We start from the raw sequence: 23,968 nt of genomic DNA on the forward strand, positions 1-23,968 counted from the left end.
GGGGCCTCTTAGGGTGCAATCATTTCCTGCTTCCCCAGATTACCCTGCACCCACACCAGGTCCACCATACTGAAATGTGTCTCTTCTTCACTGACTGGTCGACTCTTTGTTGCTTACAAGATCAAGTCTGAAGTCTGCCCAGTTTTAGGGCCCTCAGTAATATGGTCATATCCCACCTACCTCCTGCTCAACTACAACATGGCTTTATTCCTTAAATAACTGCAGTTAGTAATCAGATGACTGTCAAAGGTTAGGAAAATAAAGAAGAGAACTGAAGCTTTGTCATGTTCCCCATTTCTCATATGTTATCAGTGCCCTGTCTGTGGTCATGCCAGCGACTATGTTCACATCCGGCTGTGACACTCCCAGGATGCGCCCACCTCCCATGGCAGGAGAAAGCTACTGTGGCGGACCAGCCCTCGTGGGACGTTCCCTCGTCAAAAAGAAGGTGGAAGGGGACGGAAGAATAATGAGAATAGCACACAACGCTGGGTCCAGGAAACTGCCGTGTGAAGACAAAAGAAATGCCTGGGTATCTCCCTCCCCAATATCATGGACCTTCTTCTAGAGGAAGAGCTTAAGGAGATGAGCACTAATAGAGAAGCCTTTTTTTCAATATAAAAATGACTTTTTTTTCCCTAGTCTTCACCCAAGGATGTTTACTGATTTTGGAGAGAGAGGAAGGTGGAGGGAGGGGGGGAAAAGAAACTTGGACGTGAGAGAGAAACATCAATCGTTGCCTCCTGTACGCACCCTGACTGGGGCTCAAACCCACAGTCGAGGTGTGTGCCCTGACTGGGGACTGAATCTGCAACCTTTTGGTGTACGGAACAATGCTCCACCTGGCCAGGGTGCGGAAACAGCTCTTTTGTCCAGAGCATTTAGTTTTCCTCATGTTACTGTATACGGCATTATTCAGTTTCACAGATGGAGAGGTGGCCTACAGTTGGGTTCATACTGGCTATGACCCAAGCTCTGTCACTGCAGCTGTGTGAGGGCTGGTAATCACCTAACCTCTCTGGGCCATGATATTCACCCTTTACATGACAATCATATCGGTTTTACCACCATTATGGGGTTGTTGAAAATCAAACGAGGGAATGCAGAAAAGCAGGTTTTGTGATGCTGTTTCAGAGAACATCAGGGAGGCGGACACACACCTCTGTCCCTGAAATGAGCTGGGGCTGCCGTCACCCACCCTGTAGTGTACACTGTGGTGAACAGAAGTTAATGTGGTAACGAGGAAGAAAGCAGAGCCCAGAAGGTGAGTCAGTGGTGGCCCTGGACTCTAGGCTCGGTTCCCTGATTACTAAGCCAGCCCCTTCCTGCTGTGACACTGAGGGCGCCACATCTGTGGGAGAAAATCCCTCCTAATAAGGACAGCAGTGACGCTGACATGAAAGACTGAAGTGGCCCTGACGTGCTGAGGGAGGAAAAGTTTGTTTTGGAATGTATCCAGGCTTTCCCCGTCCTCGAGACCTGGTGATTGCTTCCTTGTCATTTTAGTAATCACTGTGCAGAACGTACAGTGAGCCCTTGCCTGACCTTCTCGTAAGAGCTTCTGATTCAGTCTCGATTCACACCCCTCACTGGGCATGGATGGGGGATCTAAGGAGGAAAAGCAATCCTGCTGAAGTCACTGTGGCTCCCTGAGCTTCGTACTGATGAAAGCGGTGAAAGGCCTCCCCACTGCTCCCGCCCAGACAGGCTGCGCCCCGCCACCTGGGAAGCCTCACCTTTCGGAGGTCTCCTCCTTGGCAGTACTCCATGGCCAGCAGAGGCAAGTCATTGGGAGCCAAGTTCTGCATCCCTTCGGGGACATCCCGGGCGGCCACCACATTGGGGTGGTTGAGTCTAAGAAGGAGGAAAAACCAATGAAGGAGGGACCCAAGCATTGGCTCAAACCCATTCCTCACTCTGTCCATGTCTCAGTAAAGCTCGCCTTACACCAAAGGCCTGGAATAGCCAAGGGCCCTCGGGAATAAGCAGGAGGACAGAGGTCAGGAACCAGTGACTCACCACAGTGCCAGGTCAGTTAGCATCTACCCAGCTCCACTCTCAGCACCGTGAACTCAAGGACTCTGTGAGAGCATCAAGTATGACTTAATTTAACTTTGAGTGCCCCATGTCAAGTCCTCATTGTACTTGAAAACTGCTTCTAAAAGCAGAGAAAGTAGAGGAACTTCCAATCTCATGCAATTCAAGTGGAGATGGTGTGTTTGTGTGTGCATGTGTGTGTGTGCAGACAAGGTGATGCCTCCCCTTTTTTAAGAGGTTCGTGGAGGGAGCACCTGTTTGAGGTCTTCCAAGCGGACGAGGTTGTTGGGAGGACAGCATCCATCTAGGGACAGACAGGCCCTGTCTCCACACAGGAGGAATAAATATCAGCAACAGGTTCACAGCAGTGGAAAGTCACATGCCACCTTGGAATGGGAAATATAGGGGGAAAAGGATTTCTGCTAACAAAGGAAAATTCACTGGGATGGTTGTTTAAAATTCCTTAATATAGCCCTGACTGCTGTGACTCAGTGGGTTGAGCGTCATCCCACAAACCAAAGGGTCGCTGGTTTGATTCCCAGTCAGGGCACATGCCTGGGTTGCAGGCCAGGTCCCTGGCTGGAGGCATGCGAGAGGCAACCAATCCATGTTTCTCTCGCACATCAATGTTTCTCTCCCTCTTTTTCTCCCGCCCTTGCTCTCTCTCTAAAAATAAATAAAATAAAATCTTTAAAAATAAAACACACAAATAAAAATAAAATTCCTTAATACAACAAATAAAACTGACCAAAAGCTCTTGACAAGGCCTGGTGTTAAGACACCAACCACCACTACTCTGGACGACAGCTACCTGGACAGTCTGGCTGGTATCCGGGCCGAGGGACTGAGGTACGCCGAAGGTGGGACCGAGATAAGCAGCAGGAGGGAGCAGGTGGGACTCCCCCTAGATTTCATTTCAATGTCTCATGGCCCCTCAGCTGCAGGAGCAGCCTTGTGCCCCCCAACCCACCCCCAGGGGTAGCTCTGTCAAAGGGGCTCAGTGGACCGGCGCACCGAGCCCTCACCTTCTCATGATCTGGATCTCCAGACACCACCGCTCTCGGTTCCGAGGGCTGAGCTCCTGCCGGCACTGCTTGATGGCAATCTGCTCGCCTGTTTCCTGCAGTGAGAGCAAAGGGGAAGCGGTCAGCACAGCCTGTGACCAAACACAGAGAAACCCACTGGTCAAATCTGAAACTGTCTCCCTAGGGCCCAGAGCATGGGCTCCCGGGGCCCGCGTATGTACCCACTGATAGACATCGCCAAGTCACCTGCCAGCCCATCAGGCTAGTAGTCTCCAGCCTCCCCACCTCTCACCTTGCCTTCTCTCTCATTTCTCTCCGTCCAGGGTCTAGATCAAGGCCTTGCACCCTTGCCACCACCACCTCGAAATCTCTGCTGACCATTCCAGCTCAGGAGATTTCTCATTCCTCCGAACCCCAACTGCTGTCATACCAGGTTGAACCACATGACATTGTGATCTTGACCATTCTGACCTACAAAACTGGCACTTCATATGGTTCAACCTAATAGTTAACACCACATTCTCCTTATGTTTCATGTTTCTCTTCTTTATCATGTTTCTCTCTCTGGAGGGAGTTTTATCTCTCCAGAGAGAATGCAAGCCTAGTACAGTAGGTGGAAGACAGACTGATTCAAATTCCAGCTCAGCCATTTACCAGCTCTGTGACCCCGGGCAGACCACTTGGTCTGACTCACGTTCTTCATCTCTAAAATGTGAATATGGATGCCCAACTTTCAGGGCCATCATGAAGCTGAGCGCCTAGTAATGTCCAGCCCTGAGCAGGTGCCCAGTAACACTCCTGGAGGCACACCCATGTCACGCATGTACTCACGGCATTCAAAGTCCTCTGAAGCCTGGCTCCAGCCTGCCTTTCCAGTCATTCCCCCATGATTCCACCCCAGGCACCTGACGCTGCAGCTCGGTTACACCACCTGCCCCGTTCCTGTGCTTTTCTAGTCTATGGTCTCATAGGTACACAGGCACTAGTCTTCCCACTGCACGGGGCCCTTGCCCTCCTCTCTAAACAGCTAACTCCTCCACTGTACATACCTACCAAAGACTTATGTTCTGTAGGGTCGTAGGGTTATCTTCTCTTTTCTTTGTTAAATTATAAGTTTGTCTATCCTCATGCACTTTAACCTCTACTTGAGTAACTAGCATAATGCACTCATTAAGGTTTCATGAATGGAAAAGAAGGTAATCAATAAAATTTTTGTGATTAACTGGCTGCCCGAGTCCTGAGGATTAACTTTTCCCTTTTCCTTAGTGCTCTAGGCAGCACCAAGGAGCCCATGAGGACAGACTAAAAGTGGAGGGGCCCGAGGCTGCAGCATTGGCAACAGCAGGGACAGTGGCTCTGGCCTTGGCCACTTCAGCCACCACAAGGTGGACAGGAGGGGAGTTGCGACTATGCTGCTTCCACCTCCATGGGGGCCTCCAGGATTGGTGAGGGACAGCAGCAGCTGCCCCTGGCTGTGGCTTTGGTGGCCACCAACCTGGAAGCTGGTCCTGTCATCAGTGAGCAAGCTATACCAATACCCTGTGGGCTCTGTGCACCTATAGCAAGAACCTCCCCTACAGGACCATGCTCAACATGCACCAGGGAAAGAGCCACAGCCTGCAGGATGGTACAGTAATCCATCAGTAAGAAAAGATTTCAAAATCATACCAAAATCTTACTGTTGCCCAACTGAAGCATATCCTAGAGGTCTTATCACACCATTTTCTCATTGTATGAAAACGCATACTGAAAACAATCATAAGCCTTATAAGTACAGCACTGAACGGGACTTAAATATCACATCGAGGATTATGGCAAGACCTCCCAATGTGCACGTGGCTGCCCTTCTGGCAGCAGAACTGCATCACAGCCACGCATTTATTAAACTAGCCACGATTCCTGCAGGAACAAGGGCCTTCCCAGGAAGAAAGGAAAAATGGATGTCTCCAAACACAAGCAAAGTTATCTAAGAAGACCACTGAATCATTGCTCAGTAAACCAATCCCTGAATTGACAGTCAAAAACTGTAAGCTTGAGACCTAAGATAGAAGCATCTCTGACCCTTACAGCTCCAATGGGAGAAAACAGATACTTACTATACTGCTAAGATACTCTCAGAAGTTGTTTTTACCAAATCCCAACATTGCTGTGGTTAAGCTCTCCGTCATGCAGTTAACTCACACACCTACCTTTTTTTTAGCAGCTCTACTGAGATATAATGCATATATTATACAATTTGTATATGTAAAGTATACAATTTCATAGGTTGGGCTATATTCAGAGGGGTGCAACCCAAACCACAGTAGATGTTAGAGCATGTTCATCATCCCCCAAAGAAACCCCATACCCATAACCAGTTACTCCTCGTTTTACCTCCAACCCCTCCAACCCTAGGCAACTACCAATCTACTTTCTGTCTCCAGATTTGCCTGTTCTGGACATTTCATATAAATGGAATCATACAATATACGGTCTTTAGTGATGGCATCTTTCACTTAGCATGTTTCTAAGGCTCACCCACGCTGCAGTCACATGCCTACTTTTGTGACAACAGAGTCCTCGGTGCAGCCCTCAGTAGTAGGTGTAGATAACCAGGTTCTGCTGTATTATTCACATACGTCGCTAATAGGTCCCTGACATTTGCCTAGACTTCCAAAGCTCTCTCTGAAGATGTTCAAAAACTGCAAACTGTTTCCACTGAACCAATTAGCATAGTTGTACAAGTAAATCTGTGTAGAAGTCCGCCTAGGAAACATGTCAAAAGAATACAATTTCTTCAATCAATGTACAGACTTAATTACATCTCACAAAATGTTTTACCCTCTACATTATGCACTTCCAAATTTCTCTCTGTTCTTAAACTGGTTTGAACTTGGTTTCAAGCCCTGGCTGGTGTGGCTCAGTGGATTGAACACAGACCTGCAAAACAAAAGGTCACGGGTTTGATTCCCTGTCAGGACACATGCCTGGGTTGTGGGCCAGGTCTTGAGTTAGGAATGTGTGAGAGGCAACTGATTGATGTTTCTCTCACACATCGATGTTCCTCTCCCTCTATTTCTCCCTCCCTCTCCCCTCTCTAAAAATAAATTACTAAAATCTTTTAAAAAAAGAACGGGGTTTCAAGTTTCGCTTCCTATTCCTGTTCAGACTCACACTTTTGCCCAGTTCTCTAGTAACTTCATCAAGAGCTCTCACATGCCATTACAGGTGCCTGTTACCATTCAGATGGGATCTCCACAGAAACTCAGACCATGGAATGCACAGTTCTACGTGAGAGAAGATGGATGGGCCAAGCTGTAAAATGAGGCAACATTGTTGAGAGTGTCCACTCAGCATGTGACTTTTTTTATGGACAGTCTTATAAGCCACAGTTTACCAGACAACACTCATGGTCTGTTACTTCAGAATGACTCTGAGAGTTTATATCAAGATATTTTAAAATGTGCATCTATTTTAACTTCAATTCACGGAAGAGTGTGTTCATTTTCGATGGCTGCTATAACAAACTGCCACAAACTCAGTGGCTTAAAACAACACAACTTTATGGCCTTCAAGTTCTGGAGGTCAGAAGTCTAGCACAGGTCTCACTGGACTAAAATCAAGATGTCAGCAGGGCTATGCTCCTTTCTGAGGCTCTAGGGGAGCATGTGTTTGCTTTCCTTTTCCAGCTTCTGGATGGAAGATGCCTGCGCTACTTGCTCAGGGCCCCTCCCTCAATCCTCAAAGCCAACAATGACCGAGTCTTTGTCCCATTGCATCACTTAGACAGTGGTTCTCCTGCCTCCCTCATCCAAACCAGGATAATCTCTCCATCTATAGTCAGCTGATTAGTAACATTAATTTCAACTACAATCTTAATTCCCCTTTGTCATGTAACTTCATATATTCACAGGCTCAGGAAATTGGGACATAGACCTCTTTGGTAGGGGCCATTATTCTACCTACTACCGAAAGTATGCTTCCTTCATAAAAGTGACAGATAAATCAAAACCAAAACCAAAAGGTAGATTTATTAAGTGACTTAGAAAATATTTTAGGTACTCTGTCTACCTATACATTGAGTAATTGTAGATAATTGTAGTCTTCTGTTCAACACAAATATTGGACCTAACACACTTGTCACTGGCTCAATCCAGAATCTAGGAATAGATTTTTATATTGAAGACTGATATTAAAGATTGAAGATTTGATATTGGCCTCAATATTCAAACTCAAACTAAAGAGTGAATTTAGTAGTATGAACACTGGAGTAACTGGCCATAGAGGCCAAAACTGACTTTCTATTTGTGGACAGTTGAGCTTCGTCCTACGGGGAAATCCTAACTCTCTAGGCCTGGGGATGCCCCATACAGATATAGACACACAAACTATTCTTACAAAGTGGCCCTCTAGGAAATGTTCTAAAACATTCCAGTTTTTCTGTGAGTAATGTTTTATCTGAAACATAAACCCAAACACTGACATCCTGTGGCTTAAAACACACCCCCTCTAGAAAGCAAAATTCGATGAAACAGTACAGAAACAGACTATACATACTGGTTTTGAAATCCTGGGGAGTATGTTCTTTACCAGCAATGAAACTCAAATGGCAGTGTATGACTTTCTTTATTTGGCCTGGTACTCCCTAGTCTCAGCTCAGTTCTGTGGCATCCTAGACTTGGCCCGAACCATCTCGCTATCCAACTTCCAGTAAGTGGACTCTGTATGTGGGCCGAAATGTAAAATAAATTTGTATTTTGTGAAATGAAGAAAGGGGCCAACAGTGTAATCTATGTTGGATGTAGTTCATTATGAAAGTCATTAAGAGTCTCTATGATTCTTTGCTTTTAGTACATGAAAATATAAAACTTGTGTATAAATGTGAGTGTATTACAAAGTGTAGAAGGCAGGAGGAGGGAGGACACATTCTCGGACTTGTGAGAACTATCGAGAGTTGCCATAGCAAAGTGATCTGGAAGGCTAGTTTATATAGGAGCTGGCGCAGCTTCCCAAAGTTAACCCTCTTTTAATGACCAGGGGAAACTCACAGGAAGCCAAAAAAATACATTCAAATGCTTGGAAGAAAGCTCAGTCTCTTGTTACCATGGCAACCATCCAACAGGTCACCGTGGTATAAGGGGACAATTAGTAATAACCTCCCATTTCCTCCTCATGCCCTGCCATCCAAAATGAATGTTTCAGAAAGAAAGTGCAATGCTGGGCCAGAGAGATCCTAGGGCCAGAACCCAGGCCTGAGAGTCAAAAGGTCCAGGGTCTGGCTGCAGCTTCACCCCTGACTCAACAGCATTAACCAGTCTATGCTGAGAGGGCTCTGACTTGAACCCACTCTGTTCAGTATAAACACCCAATGGATACAGTGGCCTCCAAACTCACCCATGGGGTTTGGGGGTGAAGTAGGTCAGGGTGTAAGTCCCTCATCCTTCACCTGGGAAATGTGACAATGAGCTCATTACTTAAGCTTCTGGGTCTTTATCCACAAGATGAGATGACTCTTCCACTGTTGTCAGTTAAAATGAGATGGAGTGTCTGATACATAGTGAGCCTTGAGTAAATTACAGTGGTATCATTTCCTTTCTCTAGCTCTTTGTAGATGTTGTTCTTCCCATCTGAAATGGCTTCTCTCCTGTCAGACTAAGGTCTACTTCCTTTCAAGATCCTGCTTAAGTTCCATTTCCTCAAGAAACCTTCACTCTCCTCTGAGCATTCAAGAAACAATATGGATAAAGCACCTAGACCCGCTGGCAGATGACACTTTTGACAAACAGTAGCCATTATTATTTCCACACAATTTGATCCTTAAATATAGACATACTTGATATATTCCTAAGTATTCATTTTCTCTCCTCAATTAGAGCATAAGCACATTAAGCAAGGTCATGTCTATTTTTTCCCTGGATGGATCCGTGATGGAGCTTAGGTCAGTGTTCAATAAATTCTCAGTGAACTGACTGGCTAAAGTCATTACTTCAAATCACACAGATAAGCTAAGTGAGCTTAGCCTTCTCCAGTGAGGGGACAATAAAAGTCAGTACTACTTCATCAAGGGATTAATAATACCTTATTTTTTATATCTCTGTAACAGCCCAGTACCTACATCACCTCATTTAACCCTCACACAAGCAACCTTTGGGACCCAAAACTGCTTCTCAGACACTTTCACAACAAAGTGAATATATGTAGAAGGCATCCTAGAACTTTTCCAGATGCTTCCAGAGAGCAGCTGCCCATGAGTGGCCGAGAGCCAGTAGGGATCAATATATCCACATCCTCAAAACCCACGGAGGAAGTTGTGATCCAAAGCCATGACGCTGACCATAACAGAGCCAGGATTTGAACCCAGTGTTGTGTGGCTGCAAGTCACATATTTTTTTCCCTTTTCCCCATAAGGCGCTGCAGAATGAGGTCACTCAGATCATCTCCTTTTCTTTTTCCTTTATATGTAACAAAGATGTTATTGAAATTATCAGACTGTTTAGGCTGGACTGACCCTTGGGCTGAAGATTTAAGTGAGTACCAGTGCAGCAAGGATTGTCAAAGCCCATCCTTAACAAGAATAAAAAACCAGGAGTGGGATCATTGATACACTGTCCTTCCTCACTGAGAAATAATCATTTTCGAGTTCTCCATTAAACAAGGAAGACATATTTTGCCCTCCAAAGGAGGGTTTCTCCTTAGTGCTTTAAAATGGTTTAGACTGATTGTAGAGAACTGATCATGTCCTAGGTGTGTCTTCCCGCTTGGACTCCCTCACCATGGAGAAGCCACAGAGAAGAAGGCAGGAGGCTGAGATTCCAACAGGTATAGGCTCAGATTCCAACACTTTCACACTAACTAGCTTAACCTCAGGGTAAGTGACTTGACCTCTCAGCTACAGTTTCAGTTTCCTCAGCTATAAAACAGGATTAAAGACAATAGCACAGCACTTCTTTCTAGTGTTACTGTGCAGACTGATAAAGCATGCAAAATACCTAGCTCAATGCTGGCATGGAGTAGGTTCTCGTTAAATGATGGGTCTATTATTAGGCATCACTTATCTGACTGAGGATACCAATGCTTAGGCTCTTTTATGCAATTTCTCTTGTGATAAAAAAAAGTCTCTTTTGTAGAGAAGATAAAGTACATGGAGTATAAGGAAAATGTGCATGATTAACAGCAGACCCTCCATATCACCCCGCCCAGGCTCTGTAGCTTCAGCTTCACTGGAGAGGACACTCCAGCGTCATCGCAAGATGTCGATTCAACACGGGAGGAGACAGATACCGTGTCACTCCCGAGTCGGACTGCACAGCCATTCTCGGCGGTGCAGATAGACTCTTAAGAAGCTACACCATCGTCTCTCGAGACGGACGGCTGCCGACGACGATGTTAAGTATAATCATTATACCTGACTGGAGTTAAGTAAATTGATACCACCCAATCCCAACTGCTTTCAAGAGGTTTTGAACAGAGGGGATTCCAGCAGACAACACAATGCTCATGTTCTGATCCTCAACCCTGATTAAAGAACCTCCCCTAAGCACCTAAAGCAGCTCTATAGGTTTCTCCAACTGAGGAACAAGCCACGAGGATGGTGGAGGACTTCCTGGACTGAGCCAGGCTCATCAGCAAGCCTTCACTAAGTATTTGTAAACACTCAACGCCTCCCCTCCCTCAGCCCCTCCACCTTCTATTCCACCACTAAGTCCGGTCAGTTTTACCCCTAAAACAGCTCTTTAATCTGCCCACTTCTCTCCATCTCCGCTGCCCTCAGCCCTGTCCAATCTCTCACCTGGACTACTCTAGACACCTCACAACAGGTGTCCCCACGTGATGGGGCAGTGCCAGGGGGGCCCCCGGGGACCAGTTCCTCAGATCTGATAGTTAAATAATCAGGAATTGAGTGGGAACTGGTTGTTATACTATCAGTGTCTTCAAAGAAGCTATGGTAGGAGTAGTTACTCTGTGGAAATTGGAAACCACTACCAATCAGGTTTTGTTTTGTTTTGTTTGAGAGCTGATTTTCCAGCACACCTCTTCTTGGGCCCCTCCAAGCTGCTCCTGCAGTCAGAGAGGACTCCCTTTTACAGCTTCCTGTTGCTCTTTAGGTCAAGGCAACATCTCAGCAGTGTCTGACTCACCTTCTATACTTTAGCCTGCCTGGCACCTGGCTCTCTGTCATCCTTCCTTCCAGTCACACTGGCTTTTCAGTCCCACCAACTTGCCTTGACTGACCTGTTTACAGGAGCTCTGAAAAGGCTATTTCCCTCTGCCTGGAACTGTCTTCCCACATTCTCTGCCCAAATAACTTCTGTCAATCACTCAGGTCTCTACTGGAGTGCCACCTCCTTGAGAAAGCCTTCCTCAATCCCTGGTGGAAGGTCTCACTGCACTGGGTCCCTCTCCTGTGTCATACTTATCATAGTTGGGAGTTTACATGTATAATTATTAATGAATGGTTCTTTCTTTTTTCCAGAAAGGTCTTCCACAACAGACAATATTTATGGACTCACTAAATGAATGATTTTGTGCACCTAAGACATGTATAACATAAAGATAGTTGCTATGGGGGACTTGAAAGAAACCCAAAGTTGGACAGAGCCCTGGGTGACCTTGACAAGACACACTCCGACACACAGACAAAAAGGCATTTTATGAAGCATGCCAAATGAGTACAGCTGAAGGATTCAATGGAAGAACTAATTCCCATGGAATTAAGGTGTCCATGATGGGTTTATGGAGGATGGGTTTATGGATGGGTTTATGGATGGGTTTATGGGTTTATCTTGAGCTGATCCTGGAAGAATGGGTAGAATTTATATACAGCTGTCCAGGAGAGAGAGACTTGTCCCAGAGCAGGCTCCTATTGGAAGTCAACAAAGGGCAGTAAAGCCAGAAAGACAGTGGGAGGCCAGGCTGTGGAGGGGCCTCAAGTGACGGGATGAGGAGTTTGGCTTTTGGCTTTTTAAAAATAAAAAGCAAGTTAAGATTTTTGAACAAGGGAAGGAACTTGAAAATAGTAATTCTAGAAGAGTAATACACACACACACACACACATACACTCTCTCTTAGGGTCACGTATATGAAGCCAGAAATGAAATTCAATCTGACAATAGCTTTCCAAACCCAGAGATCAGATGGAGAGGGCATTTTGGGCTAGAGATGATGGACAATTGGTACATTTGGATAAAACTCTTGAAGGAAACCAAGATGTCTCTAGTTCAGCTGCAGCAAGATGTCTGCCATAGCCAAGACTCTGAAAGCCCTCGCCTATTTAGAAGCAGCCCAGCCCAGGTATATGTGGGCTATAGAATGACCTGGCTCTTCTGTTGCAATGCTAGGTCCCTGGCTATACTCTGTCCAGAATTTGAGCCAGTGGTGTTACTAAGTCGTCCCTGCCCAGTCAGGTAGAGTGTTTGCTGGAACCCCAGTTTACCAGTTGGGTGTGAGAATGTTACTGTAGGGCAGAGTACAGTCCTGGCTGGCCGGTAGCCTCGATGACTCTCCCTGCTCGCTGCAGCCAGGCTCCTGGGAAGTGATATACAATTTGCTATTCCTTCAGTCCAAAAAGATGCTCAGCAGCCCTTGACTAAAAAGTAGGTGCTTTTCTCCAAGGATTTCAGTGGGTCTGAATTTTGGATTAGGAAGCTAATTTAGCTATTTGGTGAGTGAGGGTTCCCGGGAGCAGTGGTCTCCAAATTGGGTATATGCACACAGGGATTAACCAGGACTGGAAGTCAAAAAAGTAAAAAAAGAAATCAGGCTTTTCTGATATTAACTATATGGCACTCTCCTCAGGCCATCTGTCAAAAGGTCACTTGCCACTTCTGGTACTTGAGGTATCCTGAGGAAAAAGGGCATTTCATAGGCAGGGGTGGAGAGAGGCCTATGGGAACATGTACTCCACTTAGTTAGAATTATGGGTTGCATTCTATAATTTTTAGTAACTCTCATGAAATGGTTGAGTGGCTTAAAAAGATCCCTACAGAGAATTTCAGTACGTGTAACACCTGCACAAACAGAAAGATGGAAGAACTAGGACTTCTAGTGTGAGATACTCACGTCAAATACATAAGGAATAAAAACAGTGAGGTGCTAATCAGCTCTAGAAAGAAAGCAGTCCAAAAAATTCAAAATTATTTGAAATGTGGATTTTCATCCAAGATCCTTAATGATAATTCTCACTCTCACATGTATCTGTGTATGTTGCGCTGTGAAGTATTGCAAATAATACTGGGAAGACATTTTAAAATATTTCATTATTCCCATCTTTTAAATTTTCCTATTTGTATGTTTAACAACATATGATATGTTAGAACACAATACATTTAGTACATGATAGTCTAATGTTTGCATAGATATGTATTGTAACTTAAAATATATATACAATTGAGGCTGAAAGCTCAAGTTTTTTTTTTACAATTTATTTAGGTGGCATAGTAAATAAAGCTTGGAGACCACTAACCTAGAGTCAGCTTAGCGGCCCTGACGCCCCCTTTCTCAGTCCCCGTTTCTCACTCTCTCCCAAGAAGCCCATGGCAAAGGAGTGCCCCGTTGTACCCATCAGGCACATCACCGGGATACAGGCCTTGAGAGGGAGGACTGGCTTCCCCAGCCCCACCCCCACCTGCCCATGGCTCCTCCCAGCTGCACAGAGTCCCTACCTGATTGTGCCATCGGATGACGTTTCCAAATCCCCCTGTCCCAAGTCGTTCTTTCATTTCCCAGGCCCCACATGTCTGAGTTGGCAGGGAAGGTGACCAGCTCATACCGATGCCGTGCTAACGCTGTAAGCAATTCGGGGTGGGGGACAAAAGGTTAAGGTTAAGAAAAAATGGAACTCAAGGAGATGGAGAAGGTAACTGATACCATAGTCCTTCGGTGTTAAGAAAAAACTGAGCTGGTTTTCATTTTATATGAAATTAAAGTTTGGTTTGTATTTTGGTTTTGGTAACAAACTTTTGTCTCTTGATCACTCTCCCCTACCCCCACCTCGGCCACTGTGCAAGCAAGCAGGGAGGAAAGGCACCCCAGGACTTCGAAAAGGGATCCCCAGCCCGGACTTCAGCAAGGGGTGCCCTGCCCTGCCATTCTGCCCAAGGTGGCAGGGGCAGAATCTCTTAGACGTTCCCCACGGTCACGTGTGTCTTCACACAGTCAGAATGAATCACGGCTCCCTCCCAAAGCCGCCCACCTGGAAGCAGCCACCTGGAACCGCCCCCGCTAGAGCTGTTCTCCTGGGCCTCCCAATTCCAACTGCACAAGAGAAACGCTTCCACGCCCAGAATCCCCCAACTTCTAAGCTCGACATAAGTTTCTTCAGGGGCCTCAAGTGAGGTGGGAGGTGCAAGTACGTCTGGGCAAAGGAGACATGGGGTCGGCAGGTGGCGCCGGGGCCCCGGCGCCCGGCGGCCCACGCTCCCCCCACCCGACTCACCTGTTGGCGGGGACACGGGACGGGGGGTGCGGGGGCTAGGGCGGCAAAACTGGGGGTTCTGGTACCAACCCGAATACATTAAAATGCGGGAATCTTAAACCAGCCAGCCGAGCGCCTCTTCCTCAAACACTTCCTGCTCTAGCGTCACGAATCACGTGCGCCCCCGGTCCGCCCTTAAAGGGGCCGCCAGGGGTGCCGGCCAAGGTCACTGCGGTGCCTAAGGACTGCGTCCGCGCAACCCAGGTGATACATTACGGCCCCGGCGCTCAGGGGACACTGGGAAGGATGCATGTGGCATCTAGACAATGTTATTCGAAATTGTACAGGCTGTGCTCTCAGAGATAGAGAACAGCCCTAAAGCAAGCCCTAATACTCCAGAGTTCGCTTTAGTAACTTCCACCTGAGGCAGGTTTCCAGAACAGGGGTAATGGGGATTTCCTCACCCCGGCGCTCCCGGGGTGAACTTGACCCTGCTTCCTAGACTTTTACTTAGGTGGAATTTCCCGCGCCCCCGCCAGGACTGATTTAGGGACTGTTTACAAGACTTGCCACTGGCAGCCTGTGCTCATGCTGCACTCCCCTGGTCTGAAGGTTCTTCGGCTCTATATCTGAGAATGATAAATCACAACTGCACTCCTTAGAAGTGACAGCCTCCGCTCTCCTCTTTAAAAAATAAAGAAAGGGGAAAAAATCTAGCGTAGCACTGAAATGCAGCTTCAGGCCCAGTGATGTGGAGAAATTGAGAGAGGCTCTTAATCCTGAGGTTTATTCTCCATCTCCTCCCTACTTGGCATTTATATTAGCAGACAAAGGAGTTGTGTGTGTTGGTATATTTACTAAAGTAGGAAAAAATATTAAAATATTAAAGGAAACCAGAAATAATAATAGTTGCATTTATAGAGTGCTTACTAAGTACCAGGCACCATCTAAACTCTGTACTTGAATTTCTTCATTCAGTCTTCAAGACAACCCACCAAACTGAACAATACTGAATTATTATCATCTCCATTTTATAGATGAGAAAACTGAAGCACAAAGAGGAAAATTCTTTTTATTTTTATTGTTTTATTTATTGATATTTGGAGAGAGAAATACCAATTTGTTTTTCCACTTATTTATGCATTCATTGGTTGATTCTTGTATGTACCCCAGCCTAGAATTGAACCTGCATCCTCGGTGTATCAAGATGATGCTCTAACCAACTGAGCTACCTGGCCAGTTTTTTAATTTTATTTTATAAGAGTTTTTGTTTTTTGTTTTTTGTTTTTTTTTTAACCAAACTGATGACATATGTTGGGAACAAGATCTAAAATGCTCCAGAAAAGTCTTTATCCCAAAATCACAGGCCAGTAAGTTGATGATCAGACATTCAAACTCAAGCAGCTGGTTCTTGGGTCCATGCTTTTAATATTTAGTTAATAGTGACTTACTGAGAAATTCAGAGGAGGCCAACTGACTTTTGAAGCAGCTACTGCTATTTGCAGGCTACCTCAGAGAATCTAGGGCCAATTACTTAACCACTGCAAGCATCCATTTCTCTTCCTTAAAATGTAGGCAATATGAGATGGAATTGCATGAAATTGTCATTTTTATCATTCAAAAACGGTTGAAACATAAACAACAAAGACCAGCAGTTTTATCTCGTTCAGTCTAAGAGCAGCAGGAAGACGGAAGGGCACACAAGTCAGAGAAAAGAGGCGCCAGCAGGGTTGTTGTGAAGGACAGATGAGGTCATGGAAGAGCCGTGCCTGACACAGAGGACACTCCTGCCTGAACAGAGCCCAGAGGCTGAAGTTAGTTAACTCTTGGGAGCTATGTCAACCCAAACAGATGGGTCAGCAGTACCCAGGGCCACCCTCGCACTCTGGGCAGCTCAGTATTTCTTGGTTTACTCTATGGTCTCCACTAAATAGAACACTCAGCCTCAAAGCAGGAAGAGAGAAGAACATGAGTAAACACCTGTAAAGCAATATGTGTTTGTTTAACAAATAAATTTTTTAAAAGAAGACATTTATTGAGCTCCTATTGTGCTAGGCCCTCTGTAGGGTCTATTTCCTGTATGACATCATTAAAGGTTTCTCTATAATCCTGTCACCTCTGAAAATCACTGTCCCTGAGAAACTTAGGGAGACATCCACTGATAACTGATAGGCCGAAGGTTTACTCTGTGCCTCTATAATTTAAGAGTTCTCATTGTTCAGCTCAAAATAACTTGGTTTTCAACTGAATGTAAATCACTCTGATAGTCATATATTATTAAATTTTTTTTAAAAATCAGTGGTGGCTCAGGAAGGTGCCTCTGGGTTTCATCACATCCAAGATACTTACCAGCTTATTCTCTGTTTTCTCTCCAGATAAGACATGTCCACTGTCTACATCTGGTCCCTATCCTGCTTGAGAGATGTGAGCAGACTGTTTACAGAAATATGTTTTCAAATGGTACAGAAAAAAAAAATGTGTGTGTATATATATATATATATATTTTTTTTTTTTTCCTTTTTTGAGTTTGAGAATGCTATTTAGCAATGACTATAGGATAATTGAGAAATACCGAGCAACTAGAGTGCCTCCTACAGCCCTGGGCACTGCTGACCCAGGGGATCAAGCCACATAACTCTTCATCAGGGACACCTAGAATCTTACTGGGAATATAAGACTCATAGAGAGCCATCAAAGAATGTGAGATAAGGACCAGGCAATAAAAAAAACAACTGATGCTAATTAGTTCTGCAATAAAGGCAGTAATGTTTTTGTGATAAGAATAAAGCTTCAAAGCGTTCATTTTAAAATAAAATCTTTTTCCCATGATAAATCAAAGATATCTATTCTGTTACTCGGTCTTTTTATACTATCATTTGAGAAAACTCTGCTCTCTCACCTAATAGCATCCAGGCAAAGCAACACTGAGCTCCTTTGGGTGAAGAAAGGATTGTTTTCTGAACAATCTGCAAGATGAGTCATAGTAAGAGAAGCCAGGCTAAAAGATAGGAAGGTAATAAAATAGACCACTCCAGACAGAGGGGATTTCTCCATTCCCCGAGCCCCCAGAGTCAGCTCTGATTCAGTCATTTCAGCAACTCTTTCATTATCTTTCCAAGTTAATTTTATCCCAGCCCTGCAGAGAGAAGAGTTTGCAAGTCAGACTGCTCCTTCAAAAAACAAAATGTCTTCTGCCAGAAAAGTTAGAGAGCTCATTTAATTGGAAGACACAAAAAAATCCACCCTTCTTCTAGGGAAGCTGGTGGGAGATGCAGGGGGGCTGGTGGAGGCAGATGGAGGGAATAAACTTTGGTCCAGACCCCTGAGAGCTCAGTGCGTCACTGGCTGCAGAAGAGAAAGGGAAGAAAACATGACTGATTTTTCTCTCTGTGAGTAAGACCTGGACCAATGGTGAAACTTTACAGGAACCAGGAAACTTTAGAGGCACCAGGAAATTTTAGAGGGAGAGCCAGGTCATGACACCTCAAACCTTGAATGAAACACTGAAAGCTGAGGATTTGGGGCACTGATAACCCTCCCTGGTGGAATGATAGATTAAAGGGGAAATGATAGCTTCATATTTATGTGTACATGTTTTTATTCCAGTAAATGTAAATTAAAGAGGAAGAAGTTACTAAAGGGTGGCTGCCCAACCTTTGGTAGTTGTGGCCCAGAGACTTGCATGTGCACTAGGTTTATATGTTTATACCACCTGGCAAGTATGTTCCTCAGCTCACCGTAGTTATGAGCTGCTACTTTTGCTCCATGGGAGCAGAGATCTTGTTCACTGCTGCATTCTTAGTGCCTGGTACGTCATAAGTGCTCAATAAAAATTTCCTGAATGAATGAGAATTGGCCAATGCAAAGACTGGGAATAACTACACTCTTTAGCTTTTGGTTATACATCGTCTCTGGAGTCTGAGAGATGTGGGTTCTAATCCTGCCTCTGCATTTTCTTGGCTTTGTGAACTCAGTTTACTGAAGCTCACTGAGTGTCAGTTTTCTCATCTGTAAAATGTAATCTAATAAACCCTATTCCTCAGGGTTATTTGGTTTAAGTGAGATTATATATATATAAAGTGCCTAATACAGAGCCTGGTGCTTATTAAGCACTCTTTGAGTAGTGGTTTTTAATGCTGTTTTGTTTGTTTGTTTTTACTTTAAAAATGATTTTATTTACTTATTTTAGAGAGGGGGAAGGAACGGAGAAAGAGAGGAAGAGAACCATTGGCGTGTGAGACAAACATCCATCAGTTGACTCCCCTTTGCATCTTGACCAGGGACCAACCCCGCAACCCAAGAATGTGCCCCAACCAGGAATCCTTTGCTTTGCCAGAGGACCCCCAACCAACTGAGCCACACCAGTCAGGGCTGTTTATCTACTTTTCAGTAAGTTTAAATCCTTGAGGGGTACAGCATTACAGATTCTGTGTCCAATGGCCTTAGCAGGAAGGTTGCTTCGGAATTTAACATGAACCATGCCACTGTTTCCATGAGCACGAATTACCTTTCCCCAGATGACTCTGGTTTTGTTCGGTTTACCACTAGGAGTCACTGTGTTGTTCTTTGCTTTGTACACATAAGCACATCTCTTACCTAGCTAGAATTCAGTTTCATCTTGAGCACAAACACCTTCAATTTTAAAAAGAGTTGTGCGCTCCCTCTGGTTCCAGAGACCCCATTTATAGCCAGCAAAGATGGCCTTGAACCGCAGCCTCCTGGACATATTTGTTGTTGTAGAAGTCCTATTCCTGGCACACTCCACAGGTGCCAAGATGGCGGAAAAGGAAAGCCAATGCTGTTATTCTTTAATTGCAATAATCCAGAAGTCGGCTGAGTTCTTTGTGATTCCAGTGAAATGGGCTTCAGCCCTACCCCCTTACAGTGAGAGGCTCCAAGTCCTTTCTCAACTGTCACATCTTTCCAGGAATATGATGTAAGAGGTGATGGTGTTTCTTAGTTTCTTAACTGCCCTTCTAAATAGGTCCTCCTCTCCACCCCAGCTGGCTATTTTGTCACATACTCTACTCTAGACCTTCAAAGTGTTTATCACTAATTTTTAAAAAAAGTTCAGCTTTATTGAACACATTCCCGAAGAGGTTTAGTTGAAAAGACCTAAGACCACATCATCATCAAAGCCCTCAGATCCTTCTTTCTTTGCCTTCACTCTCTTCTCCCTTCCCTCACTCCCCTCCAGGGGCCACTGTCATGGTGCTGGAGGGGGCAGGATCTCTTGCTGGGCAGGGTCACCAGTCCTTGCCCTTAAGTTGTAGATGAGACTCCTCCCAATGTTGATGACCAGGGCGTTTGCAAAGGTTCAACATTTACATCAGCTGCTGTAAAGAAAGCATCAACCTTATCTTCTGTGACTGTCACCTCATTGCCTGCAGTATGAGGACAAGAAGATACAGGCTACTTCAGAGACAGATGCCCAGGTGTAGGCAAATGCTGGTCTGATGGCTGCCAGGCTTGGTGCTAGTTGCTGGATGAAGAGAGGTCCTCACCCCAAAGCAGCCATAACTTCCTTGGAAGGACCCAACACATTAATGACACCTGTGGAAAGGGGGTCATCACTAGTTTTAATACAATATTAATTTATTATTTATTGGTTGCCTCTCCCACTACTGTTAGCTTCCTGTCTGCCTATTCTGTCTCCCACTGTTCATGCATCACCTACTTGTGTGCTGGCCACAACATAACAACAACAACAACAACAACAAGCACTTGTGGCTGCACAGTAGGTGCTCTATAATCATTCCTATATTGGAGGAATTTGATCAGTTTATGGGTCATTTTACCATCCTGGGTTTCTGGATCTGGTTCTTTGTCCAGCCATGAAAATCACCCCTTTCCCTCAAATTCATCCAAATGATCATACACTTGGTATTTCACAGAATTCACCAAAGATTTGGAGAGATGGAGGGATTTGTATCACAATGCCACAGGCAATTTAAAATTAAACATCAGATAACTTTTTTTCAGAAGTTTCCAGAACTAAGCAACGAGGAGCTAGCCAATCTAACAGACAAGGAGCTAGCCAACCTAACAGACACAGAGTTCAAAACACTGGTGATAAAAATGCTCACAGGCTTGACAGATATGCTTGAGTACGGCAAATGCATAAGGGAAAAAGTAAAGGCTATGCTAAATGAGACTAAGGAAAATCCACACAAAACCAATGGTGAAGGATAGAAAACCAAGGTTCAAATCAAGGATTTGGAACATAAGGAAGAAAAAAACAGTCAACCAGTATAGAATGAGGAAACAAGAACTGGAAAAAAAAAAAGAAAAAAAAGAGGCCTAGGAACTTCTGGGACAACTTTAAACGTGCCAACATCCAAATCATAGGGGTGCCAGAAGGAGAACAGGAAGAGCAAGAAATTAAAAGCTTATGTGAAAAAATAATGAAGGAAAACTTTCCAAATTTGGTGAAGGAAATAGATATACAAGTCCAGGAAGCATGGAGAGTCCCAAACAAGCTAGACCCAAAGAGGACCACACCAAGACACATCATAATTAAAATGCCAAGGGTTAAAGATAAAAAGTGAATCTTAAAAGCAACAAGAGAAAAGAAGAGTTACCTACAAAGGGGTACCTATAAGACTCTCAGCTAATTTCTCAAAAGAAACTTTGCAGGAAGAAAAGACTGGCAAGCAGTATTCAACATGATGAAAAGCAAGGACTACAACCAAGATTACTCTATCCAGCAAAGCTATCATTTAGAATGGAAGGGCAAAGAGTGCTTCCCAGACAAGGTAAAGCTAAAGGAGTTCATCATCACCAAGCCATTAGTATATGAAATGTTAAAGGGAGTTATTTAAGAAAAAGAAGATTAAAACTATGAACACTAGCCCTGGCTGCTGTGGTTCAGTGGATTGAGCATCGGCCTGAGAACCAGGTGTCGCTGGTTCGATTCCCAGTCAGGGCACATGGCTAGGTTGCACATCAGGTCCCCAAATGGGGGCGCGAGTGAGAGGCAACCACACAGTGATGTTTCTCTCCCTCTCTTTCTCCTTTCCCATCTCTCTAAAATAAATAAATAAACAAACAAATGATTATATTTTTAAAACTATGAACACTAAAATGACAACAAACTCACAACTATCAACAACAGAATTTAAAAAATAAAAACAAAATCCAACTAAGCAAACCAGTATAGGAACAGAATCATAGGTATGGGGATCATTTGGAGGGTTAGCTGGGTGGGGGAAGGGGGAGAAATGAGGAAATGGTGCAGGGATTAAGAAGCATAATCGGTTGGTACAAAATAGACAGGGGGTAGTTAAGAATAATATAGAAAAGGGTGAAGCCAAAGAACTTATATGCACAACCTATGGACATGAAATAAGCGGGGTGGGATTACTGGAGGGAAGTGGAGTACTGGGCAGAGGGAGCAAAGGGAAAAAAATTGGGACTACTGTAACAACATAATCACTAAATATACTTTAAAAAGTCAGGCATATATATATATATATATATATATATATATATATATATATATATATATATATATATATATAACTTACACAAAGTAAAATTTGCCAATTCTAAATGTACAATTTAATGAGTTATTTTACAATAACATACAGGTTCTATCACTCCAAAAGCTTCCCTTGTGTCCCCTTGCCATCAACCCCCTCCCCTGCCTCCTGACCCCTGTTCTCCACTGCAGCCCCTGGCAACCACTGATCCACAGTCACTATCGTTTTACAGTTCGGCTCATTTTAATTTAACTTCTTAGTCATCATTTCTAGAAAACTGTTAAGGCGTGACCAGACTGCTGGGCTGGATATTTCACGCTGAGGAGTCAGAGGTCGGAGATGAGGCAACAACTGAAGGGCCTGGGACTGCTCGGGTCGGCGGGTCCGGAGTAACGCAGGCTGAGCTAGCCGAAGTGGGAAGGACCGCTAATCCTGAGCCTCCAGAAGCCTTGCCAAGAATGAGGAACAGAGAGAAAAGGGAAAAACCAGAGCACAGTCTAGAGGGAGGAGGTGTGGAAAAGGCCAGCAGAGATGGGAACTTGACCTGAGCTGTGCTGCAATTCAATGGTCAGATCCAAATGCATCCTGAGCCCAGGCTGCTCTCAGCGCTTCCCCTTGTCAGAGGTGTCCGTCCCACCTACTTGCCAGCCCCAACTTCTCCCTTCTGCGGGAGAGTGCGGTGTCTGGACGACCCCTCTTCTCACTTAGGGGCTGCAGGCTGAATCTGGGAGCACCACACTTAGCTCCTTTTTCCCCTGGGCCTCTGTCTCCAAGTTCATGCTCCTGTCCATGTGTGGGACCCCGTGCCAGGGCATTATGAATTTTAATAGGAATAAGGAAAGGAAGAAAGCAAATTAACATCTATTGATCATCTTCTGGGTTGGGGGCGGGGGGCGGTGCGCGGGGAATCATAGTTAAGAATGGCAGGCCCTGGCTGGTGTGGCTCAGTGGATTGAGCGCTGGCCTGCGAACCAAAGGGTCGCCGGTTCAATTCCCAGTCAGGGTACATGCCTGGGTTGCAGGCCAGGTCCCCAGTTGGGGACACGCAAGAGGCAACCACACATTGATGTTTCTCTCCCTCTCTTTCTTCTTTCTTTCCCCTCTCTCTAAAAATAAACTTAAAATCTTTTTCCAAAAATAAAAAAAGAAATGACACAAATGAAAAGTCTCTTTCTGTCTTGATTCCTAGTCTGTCTTCCAAGAGCCAACACTGTCAAACATTTCCTGTATGTCCTTTGAAGGGACAAAGAAGGGATAATGCTTTAAAACAGCATAATATACACATGGCTTTGCACCTCTTTATCACTGTATAATCCATTTTGGAGCCCTTTTAGTGCCAGCATATATATTAATTTTGATATAATTTCAAACCTACAGAAAACTTGCAAGAAAAATAAAAGGAACTCTTGTACAACCATGACCCAGATTCACCAGTTATTTACATTTCACCCCTTTTGCTTTATCATTTTCTCTGTTTCTATCTATCCATCTACATATTATTTTTTCCGAAGCATTTTAGAATACACTAAAGACATTGTACTCCTTACCCCCTAATTACCACAATGTGCATTTTCTAAGAATAGGATTTTCTTTTACATAGTATGAAAATTAGGAGATTTAACATTGGTACAAAACTATTACGTACCTGACTCACAGTACATAGTTAAATTTCATCAGTCATTTCAGTAATATCCTTTATAGCTAGTTTTCCCAGGTCCAGGATCACATACAGTACTGCATTTAATTTTCTTATCTCTTTAGTCTCCTTTATCCTGGAAAAGTTTCTCAGCCTTTCTTTGTCTTCCTTGGCCTTAACAGTTTTAAAGAGCACACACCAGTTATCTGATGGGGTCTTGTATCAGTACATCATCTCAGGAGGCATACGTTCATTTTCTCTTATTCATTACTGATGCTAAAAACTTTGATCACTTAGTTAAGGTGATATATGCTAGATTTCTCCATTTATAAAATCACCATGTTTCCTTTGTGATTATGGAAAATTGTGTAACTATCCAGTTCCTCATCAAACTTTT

At 44.4% G+C, this 23,968-nt stretch overlaps 1 protein-coding gene and 1 pseudogene across 7 annotated transcripts in view; both read right to left on the bottom strand.

Annotated features, from left to right (window-relative positions):
- Positions 1–14,609, bottom strand: part of IKBKB (inhibitor of nuclear factor kappa B kinase subunit beta) — a 53,022-nt gene extending 38,413 nt beyond the window's left edge. For 3 of the 7 annotated variants that reach the window (XM_090258857.1, XM_090258855.1, XM_090258853.1), the window contains exons 1-4: positions 14,476–14,542; positions 13,703–13,825; positions 3,063–3,157; positions 1,737–1,854 (exon numbers count right to left, since the gene is read on the bottom strand). In XM_090258857.1, coding sequence (XP_090114983.1) covers positions 1,737–1,854; positions 3,063–3,157; positions 13,703–13,807 — 318 coding nt within the window. In that variant the 5' untranslated portion in view covers positions 13,808–13,825; positions 14,476–14,542. Of the gene's footprint in view, positions 1–1,736; positions 1,855–2,291; positions 2,424–3,062; positions 3,158–13,702; positions 13,826–14,475 lie in introns of those variants that run through there. The other 4 variants (XM_090258854.1, XM_090258856.1, XM_090258858.1 and 1 more) reach the window with 4 other exon arrangements.
- A 4,167-nt stretch (positions 14,610–18,776) lies between these two features.
- Positions 18,777–19,204, bottom strand: LOC149996406 (large ribosomal subunit protein eL33 pseudogene; annotated as a pseudogene).
- Positions 19,205–23,968: the final 4,764 nt, after the last annotated feature.

Source organism: Furipterus horrens, unplaced genomic scaffold (assembly GCF_987537825.1).
Source record: "Furipterus horrens unplaced genomic scaffold, mFurHor1.1.pri manual_scaffold_12, whole genome shotgun sequence".
NCBI lineage: Eukaryota > Metazoa > Chordata > Mammalia > Chiroptera > Furipteridae > Furipterus > Furipterus horrens.